We start from the raw sequence: 25,280 nt of genomic DNA on the forward strand, positions 1-25,280 counted from the left end.
GAATTAAGCATAAGTTAAGGGTGTTCAACCCAGGCCGCTTACTTGTGGTAAGGGTGGGGAACTTAAACGAATTAAGCACAAGTTAAGGGTGTTCAACCTAGGCCGCTTACTTGTGGTAAGGGTGGGGAACTTAAACGAATTAAGCATAAGTTAAGGGTGTTCGACCTAGGCCGCTTACTTGTGGTAAGGGTGGGGAACTTAAACGAATTAAGCACAAGTTAAGGGTGTTCGACCCAGGCCGCTTACTTGTGGTAAGTGTAACATCCCTGGCTACCCCTCCTCGGGCCCTAGAGGCTGTCAGGTTACTACAGCCCAATGCACCCCAACCCCTCACCCTTCTCCGTCCATTCATACTGGGTGGGTTATTGCCAGTGGGAATCGAACCCCCAACCTGACCTTTAACACCTCTGGCTCACCAGCAGATGCTACCAATTGTGCTGCAGCGCAACTGGTAGCATCTGCTGGTGAGCCAGAGGTGTTAAAGGTCAGGTTGGGGGTTCGATTCCCACTGGCAACAACCCACCCAGTATGAATGGACGGAGAAGGGTGAGGGGTTAGGGTGCATTGGGCTGTAGTAACCTGACAGCCTCTAGGGGCCGAGGAGGGGTAGCCAGGGATGTTACAAAAAAGTGCACTTTTTTGTAACACCCCCGGATCCTCTTGGGCTTACCAAGCATCCCACCTGCCACCCTCAAACCGGTTGTGTTAGGTCTGCAGCCCAATACACCCCAACCCATCACCCTTCTCCGTCCATTCATACTGGGTGGGTTGTTGCCAGTGGGAATCGAACCCCCAACCTGACCTTTAACACCTCTGGCTCACCAGCAGATGCTACCAGTTGCGCTGTAACATCCCTGGGGAATATTACTTAAAAATAAATATTAAAATAAATAATTTCATTAAATAATCATCTCGATAAAAATCCCAACGCGGGAAAATTTTATTTCATTAAGTTAGCGCGCCAAAACTCATAACTAATTCATAATTTATTACAAGTTTCCAAAATTTGCATTAAAACATAAATTACAATTTATGTAAAACCCTAGCACTACTCCCATGCTAGCCCTCACTCCGCCATCTGAGCATCCTCAGCACCACCTGTATCAACATCTGCTCCCGTGTAACAATTACACGATCATCGCCACACACAAACAGAAAGGGTGAGCTGAGAAAATAAAATAAAATAATAAACATGTAATCACAGGATAGATCATTTACCCATCTTAATCATTATCTATAAATCTTGGCCAAGACCCTAACCCCAAGACTTAACAGTCTTCAAGTCACACAATTGGTTAGCCTTGGACTCAGAAATCTGATGCTCACACGAACCTGCCCGCTCGTGGTCCTGCCTCTACGAAACTCCCCGCTCGTAGTCCTGCTCTACGGACCTACCCGCCCGTAGTCCAACACATGTGATCCACCAGCCCCCGTACCTCCCCGCACGTGGCATCTCTCAACGTGAGCACGGAACATACGAACCTCCCCGCTCGTATCCCCACGTGAGAGTATCTTGATATGAACCTCCCCGCTCATATCATCACATGTCACACCATCCATGAACCTACCTGCTCATGGCACAGTATCTCCCGATCCAAGCAAAGCATCAGTTTCAGTTAAAGTCAGCACACCACAATACACAGAACAACAGCGTTTCCTCCTGGCCCAGCCCACACGCCGCCAGGCGAAATCGCTCCAGACCGCCTGGCGGTATTCACCTCTCGCCAGGCGCCAGCGTGCTCCCAGACCCCACTGGTTTCTCGTCACCGCCTGGCGGAGCACACCGTGCCGCCAAGCGCCTGCTCAGTGCAGACCCTCTCACGCTAAGGCTATCGCCTGGCGGCTATCAGTAGACCGCCAGGCGCCATACCAGAAGCATTCTGCAGCTGGTTTTGGCACTCAATTCAGTTGATTCTGCATTCAAAAATGACTCTAAGGAACATTTCTTATTGGTTCTATCACAAACCTATTGACTTTACAATCATCCCGCTATCATTATACTTTCCTATATCTCATTCTTGAGACGTTTCATCCTCAACCTTTGATTCACTAAGACCTCTCCTCTAGAGTAATAATTCAATAATTTTTAAGAGATTACCCCATCCTTTGCATTCAACTCACTTCACCCTACAGGATGGTCCTATCATCACATTAGACATACAGACTTATCTTAGCTAATTGGTTAGTTTTATTGCCACATATCCAAGGTACACCATTCGCTACCTAACTTGGGTCTTTTCCCCTTGTCATCATTTGCTTACAACGGTTTTATCCTTTACCACCAAAATTTCCAGTACCTAATGACCTCTTTATATCTCAATTCTCTTCCCGCACATTGGCGTACCTATAATATCACAAATTCTCACTTCCTCCACCCTTACCCTCCAATTATACTGGATTTTGCCCCATTACGAGTTCACCCTTCACCTTTCACTCCGCCACTGCCCCAGAGACCCCAACAGTCCCAAATCACTCACTGGCGCCTAGCGGCCACCATTACGCCGCCAGGCGGCACATCAGGCCCTGAAACAGCTCCCTAATTTCCATACCTGCACAGCCCATCAATTTCTCCAGAACTTAATCAAACACCCAATTACCATTGAATAGAACACGTATATAGCACTTCCCACATGAATTACTAGAATCATCATCGAATTATATTATACCCGATATAACAACTACTTCTAATCAACACATCAAAATTCAGAATGACCTTTTGATCTCAATCACAAACCCTCTCTGCCCATACTCTAATTAATTCGCAACACCCAAACAGTCAAGATTACAATCACTATATGCAATCGCAGAACATCGGAAAACAATGGAGAGTTCATGATTTCACAAAATTCACAACAACACAAAGAAACAGTGACAATCGTTATGCATCGCCTGGCGATCCCGGACTCACCGCCAGGCAGTTCATACCAGAAATCCAAAAACGGGGACAAAATTAACGTGCCGCCTGGCGGCATATGCATGCCCGCCAGGCGGTTTCTGGGCAGAACCCAGAATTTCCAGAAAACAGTGTCAGACAGAGAGGAAAATTCATACATTTACACATGGCAGCACAAAGCTAATCGATCACAATTATAAACACACAAAGCAACTCCCCTAACCTGGATTCCTTGCTCCAAACACGAATTGGTGAGTGTGCTTTGAAGTAAAAACCTTCTCCTCTCTTGATTTGTACCCTTTACACCGTTCTTCCTCTCAATTCCTCTCTGTAATGCGTCCACACCAGATGTTCTCCACCCAACGCCCACGCTCCTGTCTCAATACCCCTCCTCTTGCTAATTCTCTTCCTTTCCTTTACTCACTACCTCTCTAATTACCCCTTTTTACCACTAAACGAAAATTTAAGTAAAATAAAGCTTAATGGTTAATTAAGCCGCTTCTCAAGCTACGTCCAGCCCTCTGAATTGCCCATTCATTGGCTGCTAGGGTTCTCAAACCCCTTCATATTCATGTTAATGAAATTTGGCAAAAAGAAAAGTAAGTTAGTTCTCAACAAGGTTTGAACCCACACCCATGCACACACCAAATCAATGCCAAACCATTCAACCAATCCAGATTTCATGATAAATCCTATAATTTTAAGAATTTACCATGACAACACGCATCAAATATAAAAACACACAAAAACAGACAATTTAAATAACATCCAAGTGGCACGCATAGGACTCGAACCCAAGTCCTCACACCCAATTAAAGTACTCTCAACCACTTGAGCTAGTACCTTTCCACGTCATAGCTCCTCGCATTTATTGCTTTAAATATTCTCATTATCCGTCCTAATTAAATAATTAATTAAATAACTATTTAATTTTCCCGGATCTTACATTACACCCCCCTTTTTAAGATTTTCGTCCTCGAAAATAAAACTTACCAGGGAATAGGTACGGATAGGATTGCTTCATGCGATCCTCCATCTCCCAGGTCATCTCCTGGGTAGTCTCATCCCACAGCACTTTCACAGTCTTAATCTCCTTCCCCTGCAGCTGTTTTACCTGTGAATCCAGAATTCGCACTGGCCCAGTGCTCACCGTCAAATCCTCCCGAATCTGAATGTCATCCGACTCTAGTACGTGCGACGGATCTGCAACATATTTTCTTAGCTGGGAAACATGAAACACGTTATGCAGATTCGTCAGGTGTGGTGGTAAGGCGATCTCATACGCTGCAACCCCAATTCTCCTCAGAATCTGATAAGGCCCAACAAACCTCGGAGTTAACTTCCTCGATTTGATGGCCCTCCCAATACCAGCCGTTGGTGTCACCCTGAGGAACACATGATCTCCAGCCTCAAACTCTAGAGGTCGTCTCCTCTTGTCTGCATAAGACTTTTGTCTGCTCTGTGTAGCCTTCATCCTCTCCTGGATCGCCCTAACCTTCTCAGAGGTTTGCTGTAAAAACTCAGGACCCAACACCAACGATTCCCCATCCTGGTTCCAACACAGTGGCGTCCTACACCGCCGCCCATACAACGCCTCGTATGGAGCCATACCGATGCTGGTGTGATAGCTGTTGTTGTATGTGAACTCCACTAAGGGAAGCATTTCACTCCAACTACCCATATGATCTAATACGCAAGCCCTCAACAGATCCTCCAAAGACTGAATGGTACGTTCCGACTGACCATCAGTTTGAGGATGGTAGGCAGAACTCATCCTCAACTGAGTCCCCAACGCTGCCTGTAATGACTGCCAGAAACGAGATGTGAATCTCGGGTCTCTATCTGACACTATGCTGGCCGGCACCCCATGCAATCTGACCACTTCTCTCACATACAACTCCGCCAATCTGTCCATTGACCACTTCTGATTAATAGCGAGGAAGTGAGCACACTTTGTCAATCTGTCTACTATTACCCAGATTGAGTCGTGCCCCTTCACAGACTTCGGCAAGTGAGTGACGAAGTCCATGGCAATACTATCCCATTTCCACTGAGGGATGTCCAATGACTCAAGTGTACCCCCTGGTCGCTGGTGCTCAATCTTGGCCTTCTGGCATACCAAACATGATGCCACGAAGTCAGCAATGTCGGTCTTCATCCCGTTCCACCAGAAGGACTGTTTCAGGTCGTGATACATCTTAGTCATACCTGGATGTATGCTAAGACGGCTTTTATGGCCCTCCTCTAGAATCTGTTTCCTCAACCTCCAATCTCCAGGCACACAGATTCGATCTCTGAATCTCAGAATACCATCTGTCCCAATCCGGTAGTCTTTCCCCTTCTCAGTCCCTATCCAACTTACAAATTGCTGTAGCTCAGCATCATCCTTCTGTCGATCCCTGATAACTCCCAGTACATCACTAGTCAGTGTGAGCATTCCACATTTGATGCAATCCTCACTCAACTGCATACCCAGATTCATATCCCGGAGCTTCTCAATTAACTCTAACTCCTTCACCATCATAGCTGAGATGTGCATCTGTTTCCGACTCAAGGCATCCGCAACCACATTAGCTTTACCAGGGTGGTAAAGCAACTCGAAATCGTAATCCTTGAGATATTCCATCCAACGCCGCTGTCTCATATTTAGCTCCTTCTGATCGAATAGGTATTTCAGGCTTTTATGATCACTGAATACCTGAAATTGAGAGCCATACAAATAGTGTCTCCACGTCTTAAGAGCGAACACTACAGCAGCCAACTCTAGATCGTGGGTAGGGTAGTTTTTCTCGTGCACCTTCAACTGTCTAGAGGCATAAGCTACCGGCCTCTTCTCCTGCATTAGTACACAACCCAAACCCTGGTAGGATGCATCGCAGTATACCTCAAACATCTTGCTGGTATCTGGAATAATCAGAATCGGAGCGGTAGTCAACCTCCTTTTCATCTCTTCAAAGCATTCGTCACATTTATCAGTCCATGAGAAGGGTTGATCCTTCCTAGTGAGCTGAGTTAATGGGCTCACCATTTTAGAAAACCCTTCCACGAACCTCCTGTAGTACCCAGCCAACCCCAAGAAACTTCTGACCTCTGTTACAGTCTGAGGTCTCTCCCACTTCAACACTGTCTCAATCTTACTCGGGTCCACTGATATACCCCGTGAAGAAATTACGTGCCCCAGAAACTGCACCTCGTCCAACCAAAATTCACACTTGGACAATTTACCGTACAGCTGATGCTCCCTCAATACCTCCAGCACAGTTCTTAGATGATCAGCATGCTCCTCTTTAGTCCGTGAGTAGATGAGTATGTCATCTATAAACACCACCACGAATTTGTCCAGATACGGTCTAAAGATGCGGTTCATATAATCCATGAAGACAGCTGGGGCGTTCGTCACTCCAAAAGGCATCACGACATACTCGTAATGTCCATATCTCGATCTAAAGGCTGTCTTCTGGACATCCTCTGGCTTGACTAAGATCTGATGATAGCCAGACCTCAAGTCAATCTTGGAGAATACTCCTGCCCCTCTGAGCTGATCAAGCAAATCATCGATTCTAGGCAGTGGGTACTTGTTCTTTATCGTCAACTTGTTCAACTGACGATAATCGACGCACAGCCGAGAACTACCATCTTTCTTCTTCACTAATAACACCGGGGCTCCCCACGGTGAAGCGCTGGGTCGGATGAATTTCTTCTCTAGCAGGTCTTCTATCTGATTCTTCAACTCTGCTAATTCAGCCGGTGCCATTCTATATGGCGCTGCCGACACTGGACCCGCTCCAGGGATTAGATCAATTGAGAAATCTATATCCCGGCTGGGTGGTAACTCGGGTATCTCGTTTGGAAATACGTCGGCATACTCATTCACCACCGGTATCTTACTGATCTGCTCTTCTGTACTCACCTTCTTCTCTTGGGCCACTATCACAAAACAAGTCGACCCATTCTCCATCTCTTTCACTGCCTCTCCAGATGTCACCAACTCTATCCCCTCTGTTTCTGCTAATACAATTCTGCGCCGTCCACAATCAAGCACCACGTGGTTGATAGACAGCCAGTCCATTCCCAGTATGACCTCTAACCCCTCCAAGGGCAAACAGACTAGATTCACCTTGAAGCGTCTGCCCTCCACTTCCATCAAGCATCCAACACAGGCTATGTTTGTTGAAACCTGTCCAGATGCGGGTGTCGAGACTATCAACTCGCATCCGAGGTCACGAGTGGACAACCCCAACCTCTTCACACAATCATGGGATATGAAGGAGTGCGAAGCTCCTGAATCAAATAACACTAGCACACTGTTACCATAAAGCAAGCAATGGTCCAGAATCAGATTACCTGACCGGGTGGCCTCTGTGCTGGTAATGGCGAAAACTCGGCCTGCGGCTCTCGGCCTGTCTGAAGAGGATGGCTGAGGTCGTGATGTTGGTGCAGTCTTCCTATTAGGACACTATCGGCAAAGTGTCCTGGCTGATCACAGGCATAGCACTTACGAGTGCTCATGCCACTGCCTCCGCTGCGGGCGGGTCTAGTGCAATTTCGCTGCAGATGTTCACCCCTGCAGTTATAGCACCTGGGTTTCCATGAAGACGCGGCGGGTCTACTGTAGGGCTTCTTCTGGAATCTGCCCTCAGCATTATTTCTCTGTGTACGGTTAACCAGGCTGGGCCCCTTCTTCAGCTGCTCCACACTCTTGGCCTGCTCCACCAAGATAGGGAACTCTCGCACCCTCAGTGGCACTATGAAACGCCTCAGTTCATGCTTGAGGCCGCCCTCAAACTTTCTACAGCGCCACTCTTCCGTCACCGTCTGGGAGTAGAATCTCGAGAGGTACTCAAACCTCTCCACATAGTCCTGCACGGACAAGTTTCCCTGCTGCAGGGTGAGAAACTCGGCCTCGCGCTCATGTTTAGCGCTGTCAAGAAAATATTTCTCCAGGAACCTCGTCCTGAAGTTAACCCAATTCACATCCTCAGCTCTATTTATCATCTGCTGCTGCATACTCATCCACCAGTATTCAGCTTCAGTCACTAGTAAGAAGGTGGAAAAATTCAACTTCTGTGCCTCTGTGTACTCTATCACCCGAAATATCTTCTCACATTCACGAAGCCATGCGTTAGCCTCATCTGGGGTGGCTTTCCCAGTGAACTTAGCCGGTTTGTGACGCATGAAGTCCTCCATGGTCACTGGTCTGACAGGTGGAATCATAGCCCGCGGGGGCGCTGCCACGGGCTGCATAGCATCCACCATCCTGTGGATTGCGTTAGCAATCTCATCAGCTCCGGCAGTGTTTCTACGCCTCCTGTTTGCCATTGCCTGTGCACGCCACATATTTCAGCTGTTAAAATCAAACAGCTAAAGATTAAATCATGCTCTATTAATTCTAGCAACTAACACACATCAATCAATTTCACATACAAACGTCAGCTCACTCCCCAGTTTGCCCCAAAAGCATCAAAACGTTTGCGCTGATACCAAATGTAACATCCCTAGGGAATATTACTTAAAAATAAATATTAAAATAAATAATTTCATTAAATAATCATCTCGATAAAAATCCCAACGCGGGAAAATTTTATTTCATTAAGTTAGCGCGCCAAAACTCATAACTAATTCATAATTTATTACAAGTTTCCAAAATTTGCATTAAAACATAAATTACAATTTATGTAAAACCCTAGCACTACTCCCATGCTAGCCCTCACTCCGCCATCTGAGCATCCTCAGCACCACCTGTATCAACATCTACTCCCGTGTAACAATTACACGATCATCGCCACACACAAACAGAAAGGGTGAGCTGAGAAAATAAAATAAAATAATAAGCATGTAATCACAGGATAGATCATTTACCCATCTTAATCATTATCTATAAATCTTGGCCAAGACCCTAACCCCAAGACTTAACAGTCTTCAAGTCACACAATTGGTTAGCCTTGGACTTAGAAATCTGATGCTCACACGAACCTGCCCGCTCGTGGTCCTGCCTCTACGAACCTCCCCGCTCGTAGTCCTGCTCTACGGACCTACCCGCCCGTAGTCCAACACATGTGATCAACCAGCCCCCGTACCTCCCCGCACGTGGCATCTCTCAACGTGAGCACGGAACATACGAACCTCCCCGCTCGTATCCCCACGTGAGAGTATCTTGATATGAACCTCCCCGCTCATATCATCACATGTCACACCATCCATGAACCTACCCGCTCATGGCACAGCATCTCCCGATCCAAGCAAAGCATCAGTTTCAGTTAAAGTCAGCACACCACAATACACAGAACAACAACGTTTCCGCCTGGCCCAGCCCACACGCCGCCAGGCGAAATCGCTCCAGACCGCCTGGCGGTATTCACCTCTCGCCAGGCGCCAGCGTGCTCCCAGACCCCACTGGTTTCTCGTCACCGCCTGGCGGAGCACACCGTGCCGCCAGGCGCCTGCTCAGTGCAGACCCTCTCACGCTAAGGCTATCGCCTGGCGGCTATCAGTAGACCGCCAGGCGCCATACCAGAAGCATTCTGCAGCTGGTTTTGGCACTCAATTCAGTTGATTCTGCATTCAAAAATGACTCTAAGGAACATTTCTTATTGGTTCTATCACAAACCTATTGACTTTACAATCATCCCGCTATCATTATACTTTCCTATATCTCATTCTTGAGACGTTTCATCCTCAACCTTTGATTCACTAAGACCTCTCCTCTAGAGTAATAATTCAATAATTTTTAAGAGATTACCCCATCCTTTGCATTCAACTCACTTCACCCTACAGGATGGTCCTATCATCACATTAGACATACAGACTTATCTTAGCTAATTGGTTAGTTTTATTGCCACATATCCAAGGTACACCATTCGCTACCTAACTTGGGTCTTTTCCCCTTGTCATCATTTGCTTACAACGGTTTTATCCTTTACCACCAAAATTTCCAGTACCTAATGACCTCTTTATATCTCAATTCTCTTCCCGCACATTGGCGTACCTATAATATCACAAATTCTCACTTCCTCCACCCTTACCCTCCAATTATACTGGATTTTGCCCCATTACGAGTTCACCCTTCACCTTTCACTCCGCCACTGCCCCAGAGACCCCAACAGTCCCAAATCACTCACTGGCGCCTAGCGGCCACCATTACGCCGCCAGGCGGCACATCAGGCCCTGAAACAGCTCCCTAATTTCCATACCTGCACAGCCCATCAATTTCTCCAGAACTTAATCAAACACCCAATTACCATTGAATAGAACACGTATATAGCACTTCCCACATGAATTACTAGAATCATCATCGAATTATATTATACCCGATATAACAACTACTTCTAATCAACACATCAAAATTCAGAATGACCTTTTGATCTCAATCACAAACCCTCTCTGCCCATACTCTAATTAATTCGCAACACCCAAACAGTCAAGATTACAATCACTATATGCAATCGCAGAACATCGGAAAACAATGGAGAGTTCATGATTTCACAAAATTCACAACAACACAAAGAAACAGTGACAATCGTTATGCATCGCCTGGCGATCCCGGACTCACCGCCAGGCAGTTCATACCAGAAATCCAAAAACGGGGACAAAATTAACGTGCCGCCTGGCGGCATATGCATGCCCGCCAGGCGGTTTCTGGGCAGAACCCAGAATTTCCAGAAAACAGTGTCAGACAGAGAGGAAAATTCATACATTTACACATGGCAGCACAAAGCTAATCGATCACAATTATAAACACACAAAGCAACTACCCTAACCTGGATTCCTTGCTCCAAACACGAATTGGTGAGTGTGCTTTGAAGTAAAAACCTTCTCCTCTCTTGATTTGTACCCTTTACACCGTTCTTCCTCTCAATTCCTCTCTGTAATGCGTCCACACCAGATGTTCTCCACCCAACGCCCACGCTCCTGTCTCAATACCCCTCCTCTTGCTAATTCTCTTCCTTTCCTTTACTCACTACCTCTCTAATTACCCCTTTTTACCACTAAACAAAAATTTAAGTAAAATAAAGCTTAATGGTTAATTAAGCCGCTTCTCAAGCTACGTCCAGCCCTCTGAATTGCCCATTCATTGGCTGCTAGGGTTCTCAAACCCCTTCATATTCATGTTAATGAAATTTGGCAAAAAGAAAAGTAAGTTAGTTCTCAACAAGGTTTGAACCCACACCCATGCACACACCAAATCAATGCCAAACCATTCAACCAATCCAGATTTCATGATAAATCCTACAATTTTAAGAATTTACCATGACAACACGCATCAAATATAAAAACACACAAAAACACACAATTTAAATAACATCCAAGTGGCACGCATAGGACTCGAACCCAAGTCCTCACACCCAATTAAAGTACTCTCAACCACTTGAGCTAGTACCTTTCCACGTCATAGCTCCTCGCATTTATTGCTTTAAATATTCTCATTATCCGTCCTAATTAAATAATTAATTAAATAACTATTTAATTTTCCCGGATCTTACAGTAAGGGTGGGGAACTTAAACGAATTAAGCACAAGTTAAAGGTGTTTGACCCAGGCCGCTTACTTGTGGTAAAGGTGGGGAACTTAAACGAATTAAGCACAAGTTAAGGGTGTTCAACTCAGGCCGCTTACTTGTGGTAAGGGTGGGGAACTTAAACGAATTAAGCATAAGTTAAGGGTGTTCGACCTAGGCCGCTTACTTGTGGTAAGGGTGGGGAACTTAAACGAATTAAGCACAAGTTAAGGGTGTTCGACCCAGGCCGCTTACTTGTGGTAAGGGTGGGGAACTTAAACGAATTAAGATAAAAAACAGATAGAAAGTTGTACAGTTGGGAACCCTTCTCTTTATTTATTGAATAGGGGTGCCTCGTTAAAACCTCCTTGGCTAAAACCCTCCTGAGGGAAAAAAGACCAAGTGAGGAAAGAGTACACCCGGGGTTACAAGTATTGGTTTGATTACAATACATATTTAACTGAAGTAGAACTTGAGGTGGGATACATTCCAAGTGTTGGGAATCTCTTCCCTAGATAATTGTTCTAGGCGATAAGCTCCTCCTCCTGCATCTTCTCGTATGCGGTACGGGCCGTCCCAATTGGCGGAGAACTTGCCATCCTTCTTTCTAGCACTGCTGGCCATTCTCCATACTAGGTCCCCGATGACGAATGATCGTGGATGTAGATTTGCATTATATTTCCTGGCAGCTCGTTGTTTGGCAGCTAAATTGCGTATCTGGGCTTTTTCTCTGAGTTCGGGTAGAAGGTCGAGATGTAAGGCCATGTTTTGGTGGTTGTGGGTTGGGTCGTATAGTTCTCGGCGCAGTGACGGTTCGCCAATTTCTACTGGTATCATGGCGTCTGCGCCGTAGACTAAGCTGAATGGGGATTCATTTGTTGATGATTGGGGGGTGCATCTGTAAGCCCATAGTACTTCTATCAACTCTTCGGGCCATCGGCCTTTGGCGGTATCTAATCTCTTGCGTAGCTCTACGAGGATGACTTTATTTGTTGCTTCTGCTTGCCCATTGGTTTGTGGATGTTCTATAGAACTTGTGATGTGCTTGATGCCTAGGCCGATGTAGAATTTGGCTAACTCCTTGTCAATAAATTGTCGGCCATTGTCTGTGATGATGGTATGTGGTATGCCATATTTGCATATAATGTCCTTCCACACAAACTGTTGGACTTGCTGGGCCGTGATGGTAGTTAGCGGCTTGGCTTCGATCCATTTAGTGAAATAGTCGACGGCTACAATTAGGAATTTCACCTGCCCCTTGCCGGGTGAGAAGGGGCCGATGATGTCCATTCCCCATTTAGCGAATGGCCATGGGGACAGTATGTGATGTAGTTGTTCCTGTTTCTGGTGAATAAGGTTGCCATGTTTCTGACATGGCTTGCATTTCCTGACATGATCCTAGTAGTCTGCTTCTATGATCGACCAGAAGTATCCGGCTCTGAGAACTCTGGTAGCCATGGTGCGTGCACCGGAATGATAACCACAAATTCCTTCGAGTCGCTCTTTGATTATATATTGGGCTTGCTCTGCCGTGACACACTTAAGTAGGGGTTGGCCATATCCGCGTTTGTAGAGGTCATCGCCTATCATGGTGTACCTGGCGGCCTTAGCCAGCCAAGTTTTGTCCGCGTCGAGGGGGGGGGGTTGCCGGTTTTGAGGTATTGAATGTAGGGGTGGTCCAGTTTTGGCTTTGGGAGGGGGTGACGTTGTTAGCGGGGGTGTGGGTTAAATTTTGGCAAGTGTGTGTGATGGAAGGTGTGGACAGCGTTTGCTGTAGTAAGGATCGGTGGTGGTTTTTGAGCTTGGTGCTGGCCAATTTGGAGAGGATGTCGGCCCTGACGTTGTCGGTTCTTGGAATGTGTTCGACGCAGACTTGTTCGAAGGCGGATTGAATGACTGCACGGACCAGATGGTAATATTGTAGAAGGATGGGGTCTTTGATCTGAAATTCCTCATTTAGATGACCTATAGTGAGTTTGGAGTCGGTTTTGCACGTAAACTTCTTGACGCCTACTTCGCGGGCTAGGGAAAGACCGGCGAGGATGGCTTCGTATTCGGCTTGGTTATTGGACGTTTTGAAGGCAAAATGAAGGGATTTTTCGATGAGGATGTCGTTGGGCCCTTCTAAGACGATGCCGGCGCCGGCGCCCCTTGGATTTGAAGAACCATCTACGTGAAGTGTCCACTAGTCCTCTATGGGTGTTTGTTGTAGGTCGTTGACGAAGTCTAAAAGACACTAGGCTTTGATGGGGTCATGAGGTTCATAGCGGATGTTTAATTCTGACAGTTCCATGGCCCATGATGACATGCGTCCGGCTAGATCTGGTTTTTGTAATATTTTTTGGATTGGGTAGTCGGTTTTAACAGTTATGGTGTGGTTTTGGAAATATGGGCGGAGGCGGCGTGCCGCGTGGACCAAAGATAGGGCCAGTTTTGTTACCATTTGATACCTGGTTTCGGGATCTTGCAATGTTCTGCTCACAAAATACACTAGATGTTGTGTGCCTTCTATTTCTTGAACAAGCGCGGCGCTTACGGTATAGTCGGTGGCCGTGATGTATACCAACAAGGGTTGACTGGTGTCTGGCTTGTGGAGGATAGGTGGGGAGGTCAGGGTTGTTTTGAGTTTTTAGAAAATTTGTTCACAATCATCAGTCCACGTGAACCGGGTGGATTTCTTTAGGAGTTAGATTATGGGTTGGGTTTGTTCGGCTAGTTTGGGTAGGAAACGAGAGATGGCTGTGAGACGGCCAATGAGACGTTGGACCTCCTTAACAATAGTGGGTTGCGCATTTCGATGATAGCCTTGCATTTTTCAGGATTTGCCTCTATGCCGTGTTGGGTTAACATAAAACCAAGGAATTTACCCCGGTCAACGCCGAATACGCATTTGTCAGGATTGAGGCGAAGGTTATATTGGCGCAGCACAGAGAACACTGCTGACAGGTCTTCAGCGTGTTAGTGATGGCTTGGGGACTTGACAACCATGTCGTCGACGTATACTTCGACATAGTGCCCCGTTAGGTGGCTGAACACCTTGTCCATTAGCCGTTGGTAAGTTGCCCCAGCGTTTTTGAGGCCAAAGGGCATGACTCTATAGAAGTAGTTGGCATCGTCCGTGATGAAGGCGGTTTTGTGCATATCTGCTGCGGCCATGGGGATTTGGTTATACCCTGAATACGCATCCAAAAAACTAAGCACCTTGTTTCCTGCCGCGCCGTCCACGAGTCGATCAATGTTGGGTAAGGGGTAGGCGTCGCGAGGACAAGCCTTGTTCAAGTCCGTGTAGTCTACGCACATCCGCCATTTGCCATTGGCTTTCTTCACCAAGACAACGTTAGAATGCCAAGTGGTGTATTGAGCTTCTTCTATAAATCCTACGCTTAGTAACTTGTCGGCTTCGACCTTGGCTGCTTGCCGACGCTCTTCACCAAGCTTGCGTTTTTTCTGGGATACGTAGCGGGCTTCTTTATATGTGGATAGCTTGTGGGATGCCACCAGGGGGTCTACTCTAGGGAGGTCGGCGGCCGACCAGGCGAAAAGATCTGTGTTGTTGATGAGGATAGGGGTGATGGTGGCACGCTCGTCAGAGTTTAAACCGGTGTCGAGGTTAATAGAGTGACCATTGGGAAGCTCTAGAGGAGAGGTGTCCTCAACTGGTTCAAGGCGGACATCCCGGCCTATTCTGGGGTCAAGGTCCTGCCGGATAGGGTTATGCTTGAACCGAGGGGTCGTTCGATATGGTTGGTTTGTTGGATTGGGAGTTGTGGTCGCAAGCTGGCCATGTAGCATTCGCGTGCCAAGCGCTGGTCGCAGTCTATGGTCAGGATGTCGCCGGATGGGGCAGGGAATTTCATGGCCAAGTAAGGGGTGGAGACGACTGCGCCAAGGGTATTGAGGGTAGGACGGCCCTGGAGGATGTTGTAGGATGTTTGCGCGTCGATGATAAGGAAGTGGATTGGGATGGTTTTGGTCTGGGTTCCATCCGAAAGACGGTGTGGAGGTTAATGTAGCCCCAGGTGGATACCTGTTCACCGGAAAAGCTATATATTGGCTCGTCGTATGGGACCATGGCGGTGTCAGGAAGTTGGAGTTTTTGGTAAGTGGCCTAGTAGAGGATATCGACAGAGCTGCCCTGATCAACGAGGACTTTCTTAACAACATAATTTTTGATTTCAACAATGATGACCATGGGGTCATCTTGTTGGTGGTCGAGGCCGTGGAAGTCATCATCTGTGAATACGATAGGAGGCATACGGCGTCTGTAGGGGGAATGGGTGATGTGGTTGATGGATTGTATATGGCGGAGGTGTCTTTTTCTGGCAGAAGAGGTGGAGCCTCCGCTTGCAAAGCCGCCGGAGATGGTGTTAATGGTGCCTCGTAAGGGGGGTTGGCAGGGGTGATGTCGGTACGGGCGGGCTCTAGTTCTTGATTGTTGGGTTGGGTGGGGTGGCTGTTGTGACGGGAGTCATGTGGTGGACGTCTGTGGTCAGGTTGAGGGGGGTGACGGGATCGAGAGGAGGAGGAATGGTCGTCCCTATGGATGAAGCGGCGAAAGTGGCCAGCACGGACCAGTTCTTCTATTTTATCCTGAAGTGCTTTGCATTCTTCTGTAGTGTGGCCATGGTTGCGGTGGTAACGACAATATTTGGTCATGTCGGCGTTGGGGTGTCGTTGTCTTGCGCGGTGGAGGGATTAGATCGGCTTGGAGGGCTTCGTCGAGGATGCAGGAACGGGCTACAGTGAGGGGGGCGTATCTGGTGAAGCGAGGTTGGCGGGGTTCGCGTGGGCGGGTGTTAGGGCATGGGTTAGGTTGTAGGGTGGGGTTGGCGGTGGTGGCTGCGTAGTCGTTGCAGAATTTGGTGTGAAGTGTTTGCATTTCATCCATGCGGACATAGTCGGCTGCACGCAACTTGAGTTCGTGCGTGGAGGCAGGTGGGTGGAGATAGACGTTGTTGGCGAAGGGGTCGGGTTGTAGGGTAAGGGTCATGCACTGGAGAATCATCTCCTGGTTGAGGTGTGGTGTACGAAGGGCGGCTTTGCTGAAGCGATCGATGAACGCTCTGAGTGGTTCGTTGGGTTCTTGTCTGATGCCCAGGAGGGATATGATGGTGGTTTGATGGGGACGGCTGCCGGCAAAGTGGGTGGAAAACATGTGGGAGAGGACGTCGAAATTGTCGATTGAGTAGGGCGGAAGAGTTGTGAACCATTATAGGGCAGAGCCTTTGAGGGTGGTGGGGAAAGCTTTGCAAAAGACTGTGTCTTGGGATGTGTACAAGGCGACGTGGGTGATGTAGACTTTAAGGTGCTCGTCGGGGTCGGTGTCGCCAGTATAGCGATCCAGGGTAAAAGGTTCCCACTGGGCTGGAAGATGGGTGTTGGCGATAAAGTCCGTGAATGGGTGACGGCGTCTGGGCTGGTGAGGAAGGAGCAAGTGAGGTGGAACGGGGTGGTTGATCATAGTGGGAAAGGTGGAGGTGATGTTGTGAGGGGGAATGTGGGCTGTCGGAAGGTATTGTGGGTTGTAGGGTGGAATATGTGTGGTGTGTAGGGTGGTGGGTATGTTGTAGGGGATCTGGGTGGTAGGGAGGGTAGCGGCGGGGGTTGGGGGTGCGGTAAGCCCCGGTTGACCAGGTGGAAAGTGATGGGGATGGGTGGAGGTAGCGGGTGTCTGTTGGGTGGTGGTGAATGTGTGAGGGGTGGGATTGTATTCACTTTCTTCTTTTGTGGGCTGGAAGGCCGGAGACTTCACAGCTTCAGAAGTTTCTTTGGCTTTTCCCTTCAGATTGGGATCAGCCTCGATCCTTCGCCTCAAGCGAGAGTTCTCTTGCCTTAATGCCTTCATTTCATCAGCGCTGCGTTTCTTCAAATCTGCGAGTTCTTGTTGCATCTTTGCTTAGCCGTCAAGGATGGCGGCCAGATCAGGGGTGATGCCAGGAGGTCCAGAGGGACCAGCATCCGCTTGCTTGTTCGCTCCAGCTTTGCTACGGGTGGAAACCATCTTCAAAGAAAAATGGGTACTAAAGGTGTTCGTCTCGTGCCCCACGGTGGGCGCCAATTGTTCCCGCAGAGAACAAATAAGATGAGTTAGACACAAGTGTCACCTTACCATGTAGTCCGCTATCTTTTCAGTTGGCCTCTCCCCGGTTGATACATGTCAGCTTGAACCCAGGAGGGGTTACCTGCAGAAGAGTCTCCGAAGCTCAAGTAAGTCAAAGCTCTCAGAGAGTCAAATCAGTGATTAATGAATGCGTACCTTTAATTACTGGGGTCCACGCGTATTTATAGAGCATTAATGATGTCTGATTATCTCATGGGCCAGGCCTTGACTTGGGCTCTAACTTGGGCTATGAGTGGGCCTGGGCCCTAACCCAGGCCCTTAAGACCTATTAAACGCGGGGGCTTCTATTTCACTAAGTTTATAGGAGTTCTCGACCTGGGCTTTAATCTTACCGGGTTTGCTGGAGTAGCCGGCCTCGACCGGCTACCTTGACGATGTGTGTAGGTTAGAACCGATATAAGTTAGGCTGACTCGGCCTAGGCTGAATGCTTGGCCGCCTTGGTGCATATATTGTTTACTTATTTGGTCGAGTCAGGCTAGGTGTGGTACAATAATAATAATGATAAAATAAAGCAATAATAATAAAACAATAATATTAAGAAAATAAAATAATAATAATAATAATAATAGTAATATAATAATAATAGTAAATAATAATCATAACTGTGTCGTATATAAAAGAAAACCTCTTAACATCACACCAAGGCAGAAAAAAGAATCATAATAATCATAGTAGTGATGAGTTCACAAAGACAACTCAACACAATGGAAACTACAAGCATACACATACTCTCTCTAAAACTACATACAACAAACATCAAGAAGTTAAACGATACAAGAATTCACATACTCTCTCTAAAATCACATACAACAAACATCAAAAAGTTAAACGATACAAGAATTTGGTTCAGGAAAAGACTTTCATGCATCAATATATATAACGCAATTGCATATAATATCATTAAAACAATAAATGACAGATCCCCTAACATCCCTTCTTAATCCAAGAATAAAAAGGACTATTTAACATTAATCAAGGTTTGAACTCACATCCACCCAATTATCAAGCATATGCACAATTCTGTTAGAATTAATTTACGAATTAATTCTATTAGTGACTCATTTGAAATATTATGATGGCCCAATTGTGATTTAATAAAATCTAAAGACTTATTGGTTATTATTATGAGAACTGATAATAAAATAAAATAAAGATAAGATAAAATAAAAACCAACTTGATGGACGTTGGTTTATAAAGGGATTGCGGTTCTGTCTTTAGCCATAAGGTTCTTTTCATAGTAACCCATCAAGAACGTGTGAGAAGAGAAAGAAAGACAAAGAAATAGATTGGAAAACAGTGATTAAGAGCACACAAGATTATAGATTGAAGAATGCACATTCACAGGATCTCCCATGGATCAAGGTTAGTGCTCTATTATGTTTTATCGTGTGAGAATCCTAAATTCTAAAGACCCTTAGTTTTACATGTGGTATCAGAGCAAGGTTGTAGGATTTATGATTCTCCTATTGTGTGATGTTTCTCCTTTTATGATGTTTGTTTCCAATTTTTATGAATCCTAATTAAAGTTTGAAGGATTATTTAAGTTTTATGCTACTTTAAAATTGAATACGAATGAACAGTACATGCATAAATTGAATCGATGCGCTAGATTTGAATCAATGAATAGTGCATGCGTGATTACATCTAATTGGCATTGAATGAAAGTTTAAAAACTGTTACTGTGTGAATGTGTGCCAATTGAAAGTTTTAGTTTTATTAGTGTGAACGTGCCAATGAAAAACTGATGAAAAACTAACGCATGAACATGAATTTGGAATGGATGTGTGAATGGAATAAAAACTGCCAATGTATGAACGTGCATCAAGAAAATGGGTAATGTTTTTATTGGTTTATGTCACCAATAAATTAATATTAATTATTTTTTAATTAATTATTTTATTTTAATTTGCAATAATATTTATGTTTATTATTGTTAAATTAAAATTAATGAAGATGCTATATAAAGTTTATAGCAATTAAATGTGTATTTATTTATTTGAAATTAAGTATGATAAATTTTGTTAATCACTAAAGTGGCCAAAGTTTTAAAGTTTTTGTGATTTCAAATTATTAATGTTTTTTATTTCAATTACCCTTAGTATGGATGTTAATTTATGAATAATTAAATTTATGGATTAATTGAAATTCATTAATTATAAGACATTTCAGGATCGCCCAAAGGTTGATTAATAATTCTTATAATTAATGAGCATGATTGTAGATAATTTTGTATGCGTCACTAGTTTTATTTGTATACCCAAAGGTAGTAGATGATTCTAGTTGATGCATATTTTAATTATCAATAATGTTATAATATGATTAGCATCATTATGTTTATGTTTGTGTATTATTGGATCTCCCAAAGAAGAACATTAGTATGCATAGAATGATTGTTTATGTCTAAATCTATTTTTTATGTTTAGTTTTATGACTCAAAGCATTAATGTTAGGCATGTGTTAATTGCAGTCTCTATTCTGGTATCTTTACACTCGCATGCTTCGTCTGTTACAGTCTTTAATGGGTTGAATTTCCCTGACTGGAGTGAGAAAGTCCAATTTTACTTAGGTGTGTTGGATCTTGATCTAGCTTTTCAAGTTGAAAAGTCGGCTACTATCACGGATACTAGTAGCAATGAAGAGAAAGCCCATTACAAAGCTTGGACAAGATCAAACAGACTTAGCTTAATGTTTATGAGAATGAGCATAGCAAGCAATATAAAGTCAGCTCTTCCCAAAACCGATGACGCAAAAGAATTTATGAAATTTGTGGAAGAGCGCTCCCAAACTGCTGATAAATCTCTCGCTGGGACACTGATGAGTACGTTGACCACTATGAAGTTTGATAGTTCACGTACCATGCATGAGCATGTGATCGAGATGACAAATATCGCAACAAGACTTAAGTCTCTAGGAATGGCAGTGGATGAAGGTTTTCTCGTGCAGTTCATTCTGAACTCATTACCGTCTGAGTATGGTTCGTTCCAGATGAACTATAACACCATGAAAGACAAGTGGAATGTGCATGAATTGCACAGTATGCTAGTTCAGGAGGAGACCCGACTGAAGAACTTAGGAAGCTACTTTATTCAATATGTGAAGAATCAAGGAGCTGTTGGAAAGAAAGTTGCTAAGAAACATGGAAAGGGTAAAACTGAAGATTGACGAGTCCTCAACCAAAATCCAGAAGAAAAATGACAAATGTCATTTCTGCGGGAAGTCTGGACATTTCTAGAAGGACTACATAAAGCGTAGAGCTTGGTTCGAAAAGAAAGGTGAGCATATGCTTACATATATTTGAATCAAACTTAACTGAAGTTCCCCATAATACGTGGTGTATTGATTCTGGATGTACGACTCATGTTTCTAATGTGATGTAGGGATTTCTTACAACCCGAACCATAAACCCAAATGAGAAGTTTATCTTCATGGGCAATAAAGAGAAAGTTCCAGTGGAAACGGTCGGGAGTTATCGTCTAATCCTCGACACTGGATATCACTTAGACCTTATGGATACTTTTTACGTACCTAGTATCACTAGGAATTTAATTTCTTTGTCTAAGCTTGATATTGCTGGATATTCTTTTAAGTTCGGGAAATGATTGTTTCAGTTTGTTTAAGCGTACTTTTATGATTGGATCTGGTACACTTTATGATGGTTTATATAAATTGAATTTGGATAATTTATATGTTGAAACTCTTATGACTTTGCATCACAATGTTGGCACTAAACGTAGTTTAGTGGATGAACGATTTGCTTACTTGTGGCATAAACGTTTGGGACATATTTCCAAAGAAAGAATGCAAAGATTAGTTAAGAATGAAATCCTTCCGGATTTAAATTTTACTTATTTGAATGTGTGTGTGTGTGTGTGGATTGTGTTAAAGGCAAACAAAATAAACACACAAAGAAAGGAGCCACGAGAAGCACTCAGCTTCTTGAAATCATACACACCGATATATGTGATCCGTTTAATGTAAATTCTTTCAATAAAAAGAAGTACTTCATCACCTTTATTGATGATTTTTCGCATTATGGACATGTCTATCTACTGTATGAGAAATCTCAATCAGTGAATGCCTTGGAAGTTTATATAAATGAAGTGGAAAGGCAATTAGACAGAAAAGTGAAAATCGTAAGGTCTGATAGAGGTGATGAGTATTATGGAAGATATGATAAAAGTGGACAGCATCCTGGTCCGTTCGCTAAGTTCCTTGAGAAACGTGGTATTTGTGCTCAATACACAATGTCAGGCACACCACAACAAAATGATGTATCAGAAAGATGTAATCGAACCTTACTAGATATGGTTAGGAGTATGTTAAGTAATTCATGTTTACCTTTATCATTGTGGATGTATGCTTTAAAGACTGCCATGTATTTGTTGAACAGGGTTCCTAGTAAAGCTGTTCAAAAGACTCATTTTGAGTTGTGGATGAGTAGGAAACCCAGTTTAAGACACCTGCATGTTTAGGGTTGTCAGGCAGAAGTAAGAATATACAATCCACAAGAAAAGAAACTGGATGAAAGAACAATCAGTGGATTTTTCATTGGTTATCCAGAAAAATCAAAAGGGTATTGTTTTACTGTCCTACCCATAGTACAAGAATCGTTGAAACTGGAAATGCTCGGTTCATTGAGAATGGTGAAACCAGTGAGAGTGAAGCTTCACGAAATGTGGAGATTAAGGAAGTTAGAGTATAAGTTCTTATACCTAGTACTTCTTTATCAAGAGTTGTTATTCCACATGTTGAGAAACTCACAGCAATCAAGAAGAACAACAAATTAATGATCCTCAGGTTAATAATGAACCAATAGCAGAACAATCACAAAAAATAGTATTAAGAAGATGTCACAGAGATAGAAAGTCTGTTATTTCAAATGACTATGTGGTTTATCTACAAGAGTCAGATAATGACTTAAGTATTGATAATGATCGAATTTCTTTTTCAGAAGCCATTAATGGTAATAATTCTGATAAGTGGTTAGATGCCATGAAAGATGAGCTTAAATCAATGGCACATAATGACGTATGGGACCTTATGGAATTGCTAGAAGGATGTAAGAGAGTTGGGTGTAAATGGGTCTTTAGGACTAAGCGTGACTCTCAAGGCAATATTGAACGTTACAAGGCCCGACTTGTTACCAAAGGTTTTACTTAGAAAGATGACATTGACTATAAGGAAACATTTTCGCATGTTTCTAAGAAAGATTCTTTTAGAATTATCATGACATTAGTAGCTCATTATGATCATGAGTTGCATCAAATGAATGTTAAAACTGTTTTTCTGAATGGGGATTTAGAAGAGGATGTCTATATGGACCAACCGGTGGGGTTCGCTGAAGAAGGAAAGGAACACATGGTGTGTAAACTTAAGAGATCGATATATGGACTTAAACAAGCTTCTCGGCAATGGTATCTTAAGTTCAATGATACTATTGTGTCATTTGGATTTAAGGAAAACATCGTTGATCGGTGTATATATCTGAAGGTCAGTGGGAGTAAGTTTATATTTTTTATTTTGTATGTTGATGATATCTTTCTTACGACTAAGAATCTTGGTCTATTAAGTGAGACTAAGAGGTTCCTCTCTAATAACTTTGAAATGAAAGATATGGGTGAGGCATACTATGTGATAAGAATAGAAATATTCCGTGATAGATCATAAGGACTGTTAGGTTTGTCTCAGAATGCATATATTAATAAAGTTTTAGAGAGATTCAGAATGGATAAATGTTCAACATCTCTCGTTCCAATACAGAAAGGAGACAAGTTTAGTCTCATGCAATGTCCAAAGAATGATTTGGAACGAAAACAGATGGAAAATATCCTTTATGCATCTGTTGTTGGAAGTTTGATGTATGCTCAAACATGTAAGAGGCCATATATTAGCTTTGCAGTTGGTATGCTTGGTAGATACCAAAGTAATCCAGGACTGGAGCATTGGAAAACTGCAAAGAAAGTTTTAAGATACCTACAAGGAACAAAGAATCACATGCTTACTTATTGAAAATCTGATCACCTTGAGGTGATAGGTTATACAGATTCAGACTTTGCTGGCTGTGTGGATACAAGAAAGTCTACATTTGGTTATATGTATCTTTTAGCCGGAGGAGCGATTTCATGGACAAGTGCGAAGTAGTCTGTCATTGTTGCATCCACCATGGAAGCTAAATTTGTGGCATGCTTTGAGGCCACAGTTCAGGCTAATTGGTTGCGAAACTTTATTTCAGGACTTGGAGTAGTCGACAGTATTTCCAAGCTGCTGAAAATTTATTGTGACAATTCCGCAGCAGTCTTCTTTCTAAAAACGACAAGTATTCCAAAGGTGCTAAGCATATGGAGTTGACACTAACACAAAAAAGCGTTATAACGTCACCCCTATAACGTTTGCCAAAAAAAGTCCAACGTTAAAAATGATCGGTGGCATTTTTTGTAAATTATCAGACTTTTTTTAACGTCTGTCCATTCCAGATCAGACGTAATTTAACGTCTGTCCATTCTAAATCAGACGTAATTTAACTTCTGCCCAAAAATCCCCGACGTCATTTAAAAAAGGATGCCAGACTGTTGTTCCCCCGTCGTCACTTAACGTCGGACTCCTTCACCACCGACGTTAAGTTTTACTTATCTCTACGCGAAACGCAGAAACCCTGTGCTGTTTCACTATTTTCGCAAGCGTTTTCCATCGACAACCACCATTCCAACCTCATCTAGGTGAGTTTTGAACATTTTTCACCACCAAACTTGTTGGGATTTGATTATGAATTGATTTTAGGCATTTTGAACTGAATATTTTGCATTTTCATCTCCATTTGCAACTTTTTGAGATTTGTCCCACTTGCTCTTCATCCCCATTTGGCTAACAACGTGCAAAGACCTTAAAGCCACCCTCTCCAAGTTCGTCTTTCATTTTGCTAGAAGGGGTTAGTTTTTCATTTCTAAATTTAGGGTTATTACTAAATTGAGCGTTAATTGTGATTACAATGGCATGATGCATACTACAGGTAATTCTTTTCATATGTGTATGATTATAAAGAGTGTACAAGACACTCTCATGTGGATTCCTTTTAGACTTTTAATTATGCATTTGAAATTTAAATTGAAATTGAATTGATAACCTACGTATCTAATTTGGAGGGTAAATGAGCATGATGTGGTGATCAATGTTGTGAACTCCATACGAAAATGAGTCATAATGAATTTAGGGTGGAGTGAATAATGAAGGATGACTCATTCCATGAACTATAAAGTTTATGTTTTCATTACATGAGAGTTCTTAGTATTTTTCTCTTTTACGAATGATGTTGAAGTGTTTACATTTCTTTAAACTGGCCTCTAAGTTGCCTTGGAGTAATATTTAGGTGGTCACTCCTTGATCTTTAGTTCTCCATTAAGAGGGGTCAGTGAGGTAAGGTTAAATCAAGTACCTCAAAACCAGCAAGTAACTAAGATAATGTTCTTTTTCATGTCTTTTGTTTCTCTTTGGTCTAATTTTGTTATGAGACATCTCTTGTAATCTGCTAGAGTTATATTCTTCTCTCGACATAAGATTAAGGTGATGGCATGAGGATAACAAATACCTAAAAGATTTATGTAGTATAAACTATCATAGCTATGCAATATTGTTGTACTCATTTTTTTAAACTACAAGGCATTTGATTTAATGGTTTTTTCTAGTTATTGATTAACTAGTAGTTCTGGAATACGGAAGTTAATACTTTTAAGAAAAGCTTTTAGAAACTATTATGGAATTTTTCTGATTTTCAGGT

At 43.6% G+C, this 25,280-nt stretch overlaps 2 protein-coding genes across 4 annotated transcripts in view; both read right to left on the reverse strand.

The window, feature by feature from the left end:
• Nucleotides 1-2,496: 2,496 nt before the first annotated feature.
• LOC114163621 lies at nucleotides 2,497-8,212 on the reverse strand. Its single transcript, XM_028047924.1, has 6 exons — nucleotides 7,238-8,212; nucleotides 6,669-7,136; nucleotides 6,175-6,485; nucleotides 5,641-5,913; nucleotides 3,887-5,571; nucleotides 2,497-2,549 (listed from the first exon to the last, which is right to left on the reverse strand). The coding sequence occupies exons 1-6, from the start codon at nucleotides 8,210-8,212 to the stop codon at nucleotides 2,497-2,499; spliced, it is 3,765 nt and encodes a 1,254-aa protein (XP_027903725.1).
• A 416-nt stretch (nucleotides 8,213-8,628) lies between these two features.
• Nucleotides 8,629-25,280, reverse strand: part of LOC114196144 (ultraviolet-B receptor UVR8) — a 29,064-nt gene continuing 12,412 nt past the window's right edge. For 2 of the 3 annotated variants that reach the window (XM_028086692.1, XM_028086689.1), the window contains one exon: nucleotides 21,912-21,969. In XM_028086692.1, the coding sequence (XP_027942493.1) occupies nucleotides 21,927-21,969 (43 nt within the window). In that variant the 3' untranslated portion in view covers nucleotides 21,912-21,926. Of the gene's footprint in view, nucleotides 8,645-21,911; nucleotides 21,970-25,280 lie in introns of those variants that run through there. The other variant, XM_028086691.1, reaches the window with a different exon arrangement.

Source organism: Vigna unguiculata, chromosome 9 (genome assembly GCF_004118075.2).
Source record: "Vigna unguiculata cultivar IT97K-499-35 chromosome 9, ASM411807v1, whole genome shotgun sequence".
NCBI lineage: Eukaryota > Viridiplantae > Streptophyta > Magnoliopsida > Fabales > Fabaceae > Vigna > Vigna unguiculata.

Coding starts and splice junctions, on each gene's coding strand:
- LOC114163621 (XM_028047924.1), bottom strand. CDS start 8,212: ATGGCAAACAGGAGGCGTAGAAACACTGCCGGAGCTGATGAGATTGCT. Junction 7,137..7,237: donor CACAGAGGCCACCCGGTCAG/GTAATCTGATTC, acceptor GATTGTGTGAAG/AGGTTGGGGTTGTCCACTCG. Junction 2,550..3,886: donor CTATCCGTACCTATTCCCTG/GTAAGTTTTATT, acceptor TGGGCTGTGCAG/GTATGGAAATTAGGGAGCTG.